Source organism: Prinia subflava, chromosome 1 (assembly GCF_021018805.1).
Source record: "Prinia subflava isolate CZ2003 ecotype Zambia chromosome 1, Cam_Psub_1.2, whole genome shotgun sequence".
In the NCBI taxonomy this organism is placed as follows: Eukaryota; Metazoa; Chordata; class Aves; order Passeriformes; family Cisticolidae; genus Prinia; species Prinia subflava.
The window spans coordinates 22,294,546-22,306,586 of NC_086247.1; the positions used below are offsets into that span (position 1 = coordinate 22,294,546).

At 40.6% G+C, this 12,041-nt stretch overlaps 1 protein-coding gene across 6 annotated transcripts in view; it reads right to left on the bottom strand.

Moving 5' to 3' along the window:
• Window positions 1-860: 860 nt before the first annotated feature.
• The window catches only part of MATN2 (matrilin 2), a 70,632-nt gene continuing 59,451 nt past the window's right edge, over window positions 861-12,041 (bottom strand). For 3 of the 6 annotated variants that reach the window (XM_063390513.1, XM_063390499.1, XM_063390476.1), the window contains 6 exons: window positions 11,262-11,675; window positions 8,609-8,761; window positions 4,973-5,044; window positions 4,348-4,452; window positions 4,007-4,102; window positions 861-1,194 (listed from right to left, as the gene is read on the bottom strand). In XM_063390513.1, the coding sequence (XP_063246583.1) occupies window positions 1,142-1,194; window positions 4,007-4,102; window positions 4,348-4,452; window positions 4,973-5,044; window positions 8,609-8,761; window positions 11,262-11,675 (893 nt within the window). In that variant the 3' untranslated portion in view covers window positions 861-1,141. The remainder of the gene's footprint in view (window positions 1,195-4,006; window positions 4,103-4,347; window positions 4,453-4,972; window positions 5,045-8,608; window positions 8,762-11,261; window positions 11,676-12,041) is intronic. The other 3 variants (XM_063390486.1, XM_063390494.1, XM_063390505.1) reach the window with 3 other exon arrangements.

Sequence of the window (12,041 nt, forward strand, 5' to 3'; positions counted from 1 at the left end):
AAGATACTCCTTATTCTAGGGATTGTTAATTGAGGTGCCAGTGATTTTCTGACATGTGAAAATCAAAGTGTACATGTAACCTTGCAGAATTTGAAAGTATGCAAGAACACAGTGTACCTTTCAAAGCTTGCTGTTGTGTATGCACTCTCATCAGTTTGTCTGACATCACTTAATCACTTAAATTCTACTGGAACTACTTCTGTTATAAAACAGATGAAGCTTTGTGTTTCCATTTGGAGATAGTCAAGAGCCAAGCTCCTAGGTGTGTCAGAGCAAAGGAGGAAGTGCTGGTATATTTACCTATTAAATCACAAATCTGGATGAGCTGCTGTCAAGGGAAGGGAGTAAGACTTAAAGACACTTCAGGTGGCCAGAATAGAAGAATGCTGGTTTTGTTTGTGTTTTAATGTTTACCAGGTGTGCAGCTAGCTGAATTGACCAAGTAATACTTTCAGAATTAATATACTACTTGCATTCAGGAAAGTGAATACTGACCACAGGACAGCAGGGAGAAGTTGAATAGTCTGGACATGATAAGAAAAACCAGACGTTCTTGAGACGTCCGGTTGAGATGCCCTGGTAATCCAGCAGACTTTACTTCAAGCATTTAATTCTATCACAATTTAAACACAAATGTGTAAATTTATAGTTTTACTTCTTACTGAGTCCAGAAGTTACTCTTGTTTGAAGAATCCAAGTCAGGCCTAATGGCTGTGAATGCTGTCCCATTTGTTCTATGTATGTCTGTATACATAGAACTATATAAACACATCTATGTGCTTAAAATACTAAGAGTGGAGGAGGGAAATACAGAAAAGCCAAATAATTTCATACCCTAAAAATACTTTAAAACAGGGAGGTTTCATTTCAAAAAATAACAGCATTTTATTATTTTGCATAGCTTATTTCAGTTGTTCTGCTTAATTAGAACATTTGCTAGTTACTAAATTGTTCATATAAAATTTTCAACATTTCCTATCTGCAATCAATGCAAGACAACGGATATAAATGCAAGGATCCAAAATATTCTTTTCAACTTCAGACACAAAGATGTTATTTTACTTAGAAACAGATTAAGAAAATAGCTCTTGACAAGTTTGTATGTATAAATATACAGTGTAGCATACACTTAAAACTGTGCTCAGTATTTTAGCCTGTTTTCCAAGTCTTCCATTCTCTTCGTCATTTCTTCCAGTAGATAAAGTTAAGGAAAGAGAGCAGCTGATAGGATGCATTAATAGAAAGTCAGCTATGATTGCACAGTGATTGATTGCTATGGTCCATAAACATTCTCTTGTTTCTCCTCTCTCACTCCCAGGAGTTTGTCATTCAATATTCCCCTGTATTTTCCTGCTCTGATTTGATCAGCTGAGTTGAGAAAGCTGTGTGAAACCCCACTCCTTAACAGGCATACCTTGACAGGGAGTTCAGACTGCAGCTTATTAAAAAGGCTGGCTCTACAAATTGATTGCTCTTCTCCATTTTAAGGGGAGGGTAAATATTTATCTTCTTCATGCTGCTTAGAAAAATGTTTCACTTAATCATATGGAAAACTGCACATAACTAACAGTAAATTATAAAACAATGGGGCTGTGAGACCTCAGTAAGAATGTCTGCTTCTCATGATTTGTTCCTGTCCACAATTGTGAGAGTAGTTCCCAGACAGATGTGGAATAGAACCCAACAAAATCCACAGGATCTAGGGCTGGTACCATTTACAGTAAGAAGCTGTAGCAATCTGAAGTGGTGTACAGCATCCCTTTCCTGATAAGCACTTCCAGTTGGCAGGAATGCTGCCTCCTGCAGGAAGTTGTTGGACCAGTAGTGTTCACCTCAGCACCCCTGAGTGCCATGGAAAGGCTGCAGCCAGGGGAAGCTGAGAGGAAGAGGAGGCCGAGCATCAAGCGATATCTGAAGGCACTGAGATGTACCTCAGAAGGATGAATTTGCTGCACTCCACTCCTTGCTTGTTTGACCAGGGTCTTGATTTCAGCATTTTAAGGTCTTACACAAGGGAAGATGGAGAACTGGGATATTTGACACATTGCTGTTAGGAATTTTTTAGGGCAGACAGGCAAATTGAATTTGGCTCTTGAGTTTGGCCAGAACAGCCATGAGTACTGTGTCTCCCTATTGCCAGCAGGAGAATCTCCCGTTGCTCTAAGCCTGGCCAGTGGGTTTGGTAATTTCTCGTCTGGCTGCTGTAGCAAGGTTACTACTCCCTGCATACCAGCACCATGTGAACTGCATTTTCTTCAACAGCTAAATTTCTCAAGTGTTCACAAAGGCAAAGTTAAAGCAGTGAAACTGCACTCAGCTACTGATACAAGTTAATGTAGCTGGACACAAAACAGTTTGGGCTGGTCCTTCTAAATTTGTATTATGTAACTGGAGCTACTTTTGTAGTTCTCCCTCTACCACCCCTAGATCTCTGAGGACTAGCCAGCAGTCTGCAGTTTTCAAGAACTAGTCTATCACTTCCTACCTGAGCTGCTCTTAAGATAAAGCAGAGAAATGAGGTTTCTAATAAAGAGGAAACTGGGTGCTTCATACTCCTCAAAGCAGTGGCTGCACAGCACTCTGAGGAAGTGCTTAGCACTTCCTATCAAAATTTCTAGTCTGGCTCAGTGTTGACAGGTTTTTCATCACCTTGAGCCATTGCAGTAAAAATCACAGGGTTTCCTGCTCAAATGGTAAAGCAAAAAGCACATGTTGTGAAGCTTCTAAGCTCAGCAACTAGGTTCTTTGAGTAAGCTCAGAGTTGCTCATACCCTAGCTGCAGGAGATTGCAGTAAAGAGCTGAAGGGGCAAGAATTGTTCTCCTTGTCAGCACACAGGTTGGAATGCTATATGTCATAAAACACTTAAGGATGTGGGAAAGACCTAGAAGTTTCTGAAGTTGTTTGGAGAAGTCCCATCAGAGCCGTATGTATGTTGATGAACATTTGAAATACCTAGCAATAACCTTACACGATGGCTTTCTCCTCCTTTGTGAAATCTGCTTTGCATGGAGTAATTTAACCAAGTGATTAGAACATAATTCCTTAAAGTGTCTGCCAAAGGATTCACTTGGGAAGGTGAGAGAGGCTGGCTGCTTCAGGGAAGGTGTGAACTGGTGGGCAATGTTCTGCATCGGGTTACCAGCCACTGAGGGCTCTACCTGCCTCCCTGTGGACAGACTGTTCACGCTTTGAAGCTGTTCCTGTCTAGGAAGCTCACAGTGATGAGCTGTTGGTATCGCTGCACCCTTCTGTGCAGAGAGTAAGTGCTTACTGCTCTTGCACACAGTTACACAACTGAACTAGAAGGTGTGATGTCTTGTTAGTGTTTATTTGATCAGAAGCAGCTTTCATGAAGAAAACAGGACTTTGCTGCATAAATAGTACCTGATGAGTTGTGTTGCCAGTTTGCTGCTGTTTCCTGAGGTGTGGATGTTACAGGCAGTGTAAAGGCTGCTGCACTAGCAGCTCCCTTGAAATAAACAGACTAACTGTGTGGCAGAAGCTACTGATCTGTACTTCACCAAGTTTTATCTGCATTTCTTTTAATGCAAGATTAACCAGATCTGAGTCTTCTAGAGTATGGTTTTAAATTACTCACTGGATATGGTGCCCCACCAAGCAGTTCAGCAGGAAAAAAATCTTCTGTACTCTTGACACCTGTAGCCAGTAAATGCTATTTCAGTAGCATAAGAAGTAACCCAAAGCAAAGCGTGTTAGTCTTGAATTTGACCAGTTGTTTCTTTGCTGTGCCTGAAGGCATTTACTATAAGGGGTTATTAAAATTCAAGGTCCATATTAATATTTTGGTCCCTTCTATGAAGGAGAAGCAGATGAAAAGTTAAAGGCATTGCTTCTTGGAAACTAACTATTACATAGTTTAGTTTTTCATTAAAATAAACTGATTTTAGCTACGGAGGCAGGTAAGACTTGATGCAAAAACATTAGTTTGTTATAACCTGCCTTTCTTATCTTACCCGTAAGAAACAGTTACTCAGAAAGGATATATCGCTGGGTGAGTTTTCTTACTTCACTGGTTGCATAGTTCTGGAATGTCACAAGGTTTTCACATTTGCACTGGTCGTTATCTTTTGAGGCTTTTGCTGAAAAACAGAAACACTTAAGCATAGGCTAAATGCTGAATAAATTGAATAGGATGAGGAGGAAATGACAAGGAATTATAAATGCAGAGCAGGTTTAATACAGCTTCCTGTTCTCAAAAACAGGTCAACATCCAAAGGAACACCCGGAGGCAGATTCTGTCGGTACTGGGAAACAGTACACAATGTGTAGTCCTCTATGTTCAAAGAACAGTCTGGGTTGTTCTAAACAAAAGTAACCCAATTACCTGTTGTGGAGTGAATGTGACTGTCTTCAAAAAGATACTTGTGGTGTACTGCGAGATGTGGACAGTCAATGACATCTGTGATGGCTATTGTGGTTGATTCAGGTCCTGCAGGAAACCCCCCAAAAGTCTAAAAATCAGACCCACCAAATTAAATTCTTTTATTTTCTCTCCTCACATGCACTGAGTACTCCTTCATTAGTAAGTAATCTCACTAATTGCAGTGAGGATCATTCAAGGAAAGGACTAGGGATACAAAGATGTGAAGGAACCAAGCTGTTAGGCTGTATTTACTGTATACATGATGGAAGTTCTGGGTTGCAGAACTGAAAAGGATTTGTGAAGGTTTCTGTGAGAAACAGAAGTGATTGAAATCTGAACATGCTTAAAGTGTCAAGCACAGTGTTGAAATACAAGCTTCCCCGTGAAGTATTTCATTCAGATGATGTAAGAAGCATGCAGCCATGCTTTTATTACAGTGAGTCTCCATTTTTCACATTGCAGAAAGTAGGGTTGCTTGGAGGGGCGAGGAGCCAGGGACATGGGATGAACCATTTTGGCTGAATTGTGAGTTCTTTACAGAAGGCAGCATGAAAAGAGAGAGGATACTTGAGTTAAACCAGCCAACCTGAAGGCTGTGTACCCGTCTTATGAAGCTTCTCAGATGATGCATCCTGCTGGTGAGGTGACTCTTTCAAGGCTGGTAGATAGAAATTGCCAAAGGAGATGATATCACAAAAGGAGCAATAAAAATGTTCACATTGCCTAGAACTTGAGATGTTTCTTGCCAGTAACTTGGTGATAGTCTCTCATGACACATGGAGAATGCCTCATACCTGTGCAATTTAGAAGAGGTCCGGTGTTGATGGAAACTCCAGGACTTGCCCTTCAACTCAGTATCAGAGGAACTCCTCCAAAACCAGAAGTGATTATTTAATAATAGTGAAGCAATCTGAAATGACAGTGATCTACTTTGTGTCCTACAGTGAAAATTCTTTCATGTTTCATTATTATCCATCATCCTTTAGGGTGAATTGAATAAGAATATTGCTTGGAGAAAGAAAAAGTTTCTTCCTGTCCTTCAGTTTTCTTCTCTATAATGGGAAACAGAGTCTGTTTGATAGACTGCAGTTATAAGCAAAAAACAGACGTTTCTAATTCATGAAGCAGAGCCTTTAAAATGTAAGGATTTATTTAAGAGTCCACACCCCGATCTTTTCAGCCAAGACTGAGAGGAGCAGAACCCTGTTTGAGGTAGAAGCTGAGCCCGTGTGTGCCGTGCGCGGTTCCTGCCGCCAGAGGGCGGTGCGGGGGAGCCGCGGTTCCTTGGGATGGCTCCAGCGCTGGGACACGGACACTGCACCTTGGACTGACTGCGGGGTCCTGCAGGGCCAGGGGAGCGGAGGAGCAGGGACCGAACAACTGCACGGACAGCTGGGACACACTCCCTCCTCCGGAACCCAGGGCTCCTTCCCCGAAAGTGAACCCCTGGGGGTAAAAGGTGGCAGTGCAAACTCGCCTGATGCGGCATGAAGACGCAGTAAGGAGGTGGAAAAACACTTCTGTGACATCCAGGTTTGCTATAACTATTGGGGTCCCGGCTGGTATAGTCAGTTTTGGCAGATGCACGACAATATACAGCTGTTCTAAGTTGCACTGGGAAGGAGATGAGGCCCTCTTGAGTGGAGTTTGGAATTACAGAGCATGAATATCAGGGAAGAACAGATGAGTGGTTGAATAAGAAGACCAGAGTTCAGGCAGTACAATATTTAGATCTAGATATCTCAGTCTGTCTGGGAACCAGCTGCTGGAGGGAACTCAGATATTGGAGAAGAGTTCAGAGCAGAGAGGTGTGGGATGACATCACAAGGGAATAAAACAAATGAGAAGCAGAGTCTTAGCTGAAGAATGATCAAGTGGGAAGAGGATGGTGAAGATTTCTGTTGTAGGAGAGATGGAGCAGTAAAATAATCTTGAGTGTTTGACCCTGGATAATGACTTGCTCTAGAAGTTGTTCAGGAGCTGCAAGCTAATGAGGGGGTTGTTCAGGAAGGGCAGAGGAACTGACCTGAAATGTTTGAGCTTTGGTATGGACACAGGGCTGGTATGGACACATAATTAGGGACAGAAAAAAGACCGATGAATGGGTAGAGGTATGGCAGGAGGTCTCTAGTTTGGAATAGGAATTGGGCATTTCAGAAACTCCTCTTCAGGCTTCAGAAACTAGTCAGGGCTCTAAGATTTCTGATCTCATTCCCTCTGAAGGTGAATAAACACACAAGTAGTGACAGAGGCTGATCACCCCGAATCCCTTGGTGAAGTCAGTGCAATGAATAAATTTGTTGGGGAACAATGCTGAAGTTGGATGTGCATTTTTAGTGTTCTGTTTTGTAACAAAACACAATTTGTCAGGAGGAGCCTGTGGAAAAGTGTCATTAAAAGCAATGTCTGAGTATTTGCTGAACTGATAATGATCCACAATTTAGAAGGAGAACAGAATGTTAACCAGCCGGCTGCTGCGTACTGTCATCTGATCAGGGCTGGGGTCTTGTGACAAAAATAGTGTATGATCATGTAATTAAAAGCTCCATAATGCACATGCTCAGAACAGGGCTGAAGCTGCAATAATATTGTGTGTGTATTATGTGTGACATTGCTGGAGCCTCGTTAGTGCTTCCAGTCAGATGAGAAATTAACATTAACCAAGGCAATGAATGGGAACCTTCCGACTGAATTCCTCTTAATAAGAGGCAAGAGGAAAAAACCCCTCCTTTTTTTTTGCCTTTACTACTAGTCGTCAAGAATAATTAATAGTAATCAGCAGCTATTTTACAAGGCAGACACTTTCTTGCAGAACAGAAGAAAAAAGCCTAACCTCCAAAAAAACATTTGGATGGCTTCTACTTGAGTTAGAAACATGCAATGCATCCACAGCTGGGACCAGGGATGAGAGGCTCTGTCAGTGGAGTCCTTGAGGACAGGATCTCCTACTGTCCTCACAAACTGGAGCCTCAGAAGACCTCAGCTAACAACCAAAGCTGGAGTAAAGATAAAAGTCATTGATATTGGAAAAGAGGAGAAAAATTGCACTGTATACAACAGAAGGGATAAAAAGAAGAACTTTCAGATTGTGTAATGTGTTTGGAGGCAGAATTTCTGGTGGAGTGAGTTGATGAGTAATAGGTAGTCCTGGAGAGTCCAGACAAACAAGGCTGGGTCAGTCCTCAGTTCACAGGTGTGAGGCATTCATGGCCTGCTTAGAGAGGGGAAGGACAGAAACTGAAGCACCAGTGCTGCTCAGGTACCAGAGGTGTAGACAAGAAACTGCCACAAAGGGGCAGGATTTACTTATTTTTTCATATTGTAAATAATGCAGTTAAAAGGGGAAAAAATGGTGGTTGCTAACCACTGTTGTGGGTACCTGAAGGATGCATTTTCATCACCAAGCTCTGAGGTTTGCTGCTCAGTGAGAGTCATTATACTGAAGTTTTCTAATGAGTGAGAATTATTGTTCTGGCTGCCAGATGGTTTTGGCTTTGGCATCTCCAAAAGCATTTCAGATGACACACTGTCATTGGAAGATTATCTGCCTAATAAGATTAATTTAACTGACTTGGATTTATATTATCATAGTATTTAGTATTTCAGAAAGATGAAACTAGGGCTTCTTAATACTGAAGAACAAAAAGTATGCAAAACTTCATCTGGGAATATTTATATACAAGCTGTTTGTTCCAGAGTGAAGAAGGTGCTTTCTGAAACAAACCTTCCATATTTGTGTAGCAAAACTCAGAGCTTACACATAACTGAAATCCACTCTTTCTAGCTGTGAATGTATGCTCAATGAACTATTTTTAGTCTTCTATAAATACACACAACAGTTCTTGATGATTTATTTTGCTGTGGTTTAGGTTTTTGCTGCTGGGATTTTTTTTATTCTCATTAATGTATTACAAATCCCTGCTTATTTTCCCACATTCCTAATGAAATAGATCATGTTTATTTGGTGAAGTGGGGTTCATTGCATGGCTGACTTAACTGTAGAAATAGAAAAGAGAAGAAGTGATTGATTCTTCTAGGCATAGAATTGTATATCTTATGCAACCTTCATGAAAATAAAGGGAAGATAATGACTAATACATTTACTCAGTGATAGATTAACAATATATATTCTTCATGTATTAAAGTGCAGAAAAATCCAAAAAGCCAAACACCTGTAAACATTCACGTCTCTTCTATCTCAAGGAAAATGGAATTTTGTTACCTTCACAGATTTGGGCTCTTAGCTCTTCACTTATGTCCTCCAGAGCTGTGAAATCCTCAGCATAGAAGAGATGTTTATATGATGGCTCAGAAGCAATTTCCAGCAGTTCTTCCTCAATTGCTTTTCCTATTCCAATGGCATAAATGATTATACCTGGATTCAAAAGAAATTTCATATACTTATTATGTCAGCAGTTCTAATTCTAAGCACTTGTTTGTCCATGAAAGGAAAATATGAGAGAAAGGGAGAGCCCAAGAAATGAATATTCTGTGTAACATCAAAATCAGTGAAGAGGCTTCATATGCTTTTAATTACTGGGAGTTTTGTAGAAACTCTCTTGTTTGCTGTAATTTCACAGTTTTTGTGTTAAAGAAATTACACCTGCCTGGCCACTACTGACAGTAAATGGTCCCAGAAAGAGAATTACAAACAATCCAAGAGAGTCACACAGCTGAGCCTCACAATTGCACTGCAAGTCCCTGGTTTGTGTGTGTGTAGGGTTTGTGCAATGCAGCTGATTACTGGGTTTATGGGAAGACCTGTTACACATTAGCAAATGGGGAAGAATCCTGAAAGATGGCAGTAATTTTTCAGAAAAATACTTAAGCGTTTCATTGAAATCCTCAGAGCATGTTGAGACTTGATTCTTGCTCTCTAAGGGGCACTAACAGGATGGAAGGCCCACTTAGGGGAGTAGGAATGGGAAAACAAGAAATTTATGGGGTTAGGGAAGAAAAAGCCTCACAACAGGGATGCTCAGGACAAGTATTTCCACAGCAGAGGTCCTAGGGAGAAGGTAAGTGAGGATGTGTAGTTTTGTTAACTCTGGAAGCAGGGGAGGAGGAAGTGGTTCAGAGCCCTTGCACCAGACAGATTTTAAATAAGCAATAACTCTAAACAACAGATATCTTCAATAATCTCTTTTTCAGCAGTTACGTTTTTAGGCTCATGAGCCTATGATCTGATACATTTCTCTTTATATCAGTTCAGGCTTAGAAAGTGTCCACAATGAGTACTGATTTTGTGATTCATAGTACAGCTATGAGCTCCACAGCTCTGATATAATTACAGAGAAGAAGCTGCCTTCTCTGCTTGGTTTCAGGTAACATTTGGGATGAGGAGGTTTGGTACCTTTATTTAACATGAGGTGATAACTGCTACACACTCACTGAATTGCAGCTTTTAAGCTTTTTGCTGAAGAATCATTGGTCTGATAATACAATAAAATAACAAAAAAGTTAAAGTTTTTAACTTTTAACATAAGTATCTCCTTACTTTTCTTCATGAATCTGCCTACCATTGCACTTTGGCCAGGAAAGAAAAGTGTTCACCAGAAGCTGGTTCAATTTAATGAATGCACAGTCATGCTGAAGTTATTGCTGTTTAAAGACTTGGGGATATCAGTGATAAAATATTCAAGGTCCATTTCATATTGAGCATTACTCTATTGGTTATGCTGCAATTGCACAGGGGATGGGTTTGCCTTGTAGCATTGCAGAGTCAGTGTAAGCAGTGCAGAGCTGAGGTTTCATTCAGCAAGCAAGAAAGCTGGGTTGCACTTTTTTCCTTCTGTAAATTCTCAATGTAGTTTCATCTGACTAGTAAGCCTGTAAATGTTTGGGGGTTTAAAAATTATTTTAAAACCACTTTATCTTTCATTCTAATGGTACTCTTGTTAGCACCTGCCCTTCTCATATCTTTGGATGTTTTTCCCTTTTCTCTTTACAGAGAGGTAGTGATCCTGATCAGTGCTCTACTAATCATGTATCAAATTCTGATTAATATGTCAATAAAATGTTTAAAAAATAAATAAAATAAGCACAGAAAAAAGATGGGCAAAATCTTTTAAAGTCTGGCTATTTTCTCTGTGTTGTGGCCCATCAGCCACAGTTCTTAAATCAGTTTCTCGTAAAATAAAAAGTTTTGCAGAGACAAAAGGGATTGTTTATTTTCTCGACAGGTTTTGAATATTTTCAGTTTAGTCGGATAAACAGATGAAAAGCTTCTGATTTGTGATACAGGTGTCCTAAAGGATGGATGTCTGCCCAAATATACTAGAAATTAAAAATCACAATTTTCAGTCAATTTCCACACATAGGCATGTAGAAACAGGAAGATAGCACTACAGCTATATTCATTCAAAGAGTCATCTTCCTTCCAGAACACCATTAGTACTATAAAACTGGTTAAAAATAAAGAATATACCCTGTAAATAAAAATATAGCCAGTTATTACCATAGTATTTCTGACAAGAAAAGATGGCTGTATTTTGAAGAGACAGGTGTTTCTTTTATTGTTTTCCTAGAATTTGTGGTGAAGTTCCCAGTGTTCCCAGATCTCTGTATCAAATGTCTACCCCTTAGTGGGTATGTTCAGGGCACTCAGAGCAGGTGGGTGGCACCACTACCTGTGGTGAGACACTCCCATGGGTCCTGCTCTGGGGATAATGCACATGCCTGGCAGCAAAAGCCCTTGAGAACACAAAGATCTGATGTTGTGAACACAAGGATCTGATGTGCAGGACAGAGGTCAATGTACTGGCTAGACTGCTTTGGCAAACACTCTTTTGGTTAGCTCATCCAAACTGTAACTACATCTTATTTCTAACAATATTTGCTTTGTAGAATGAGACACCAAAAACGTCTCCACTTACCACGTTGCTTTGCTCTGGTAGCCCACTCAGAGACTTCATCCTGGGCTCGTCCATCCGTAAACACTATGGAAATTCGAGGGACATTTGCTGAAAATGGTCTTGCTCCCTCTGTCTCTGTGAAGCTTCTCTCAGACATTTGCCTCAGGGCAAGTCCTGTCATGGAACCTCGACCCATGTATTTCATTTGTGACACAGCTTTCTTCATGTCTTTGGCTGAGCTGAACTGCCTTAATGTAAACTCTGTACGAACCTCAGTGGAATACTGAAGCAAACCAACTCGAGCAGCTTTGGGTGAAATCTCAAGTGTATCCAAGATTCCTGAGACAAATTGTTTTACAATTTCAAAATTTTCCTCTCCAAGACTTTTTGATCCATCAATCACAAACACCAGGTCAAGTGGGCCTTCAGTGCATCCTGTGAAATGAGCAGCAGAGCGTACAGATCAAGAAAAAACTCCAGGAGGCTGGGAAAGGGATCCAGATACGCTGGCCTAAACTCAGGGGTCATCTACAGTACCCTGTTCCTGGCTCATCCTACTGTGCCCATGTGTCTGAAGGTGTTGTGTACAGTCTGTCTCAAAAGCAAAGAGTGGGCCTATGACTGAGAATTTAACAAAATTATAACCACAGTGATCATTTATTGAGAAACATTCTGCTTTGCAGAATACTACAACTCTTCACAATGCAGCAACAACCAGCAAATGGTAAGAATTACTCTTAAGTGGAGAGAACTGAAGAACATAGTTAGCATATAGACAGAGTTGCCAGAATTTTCTTCCAG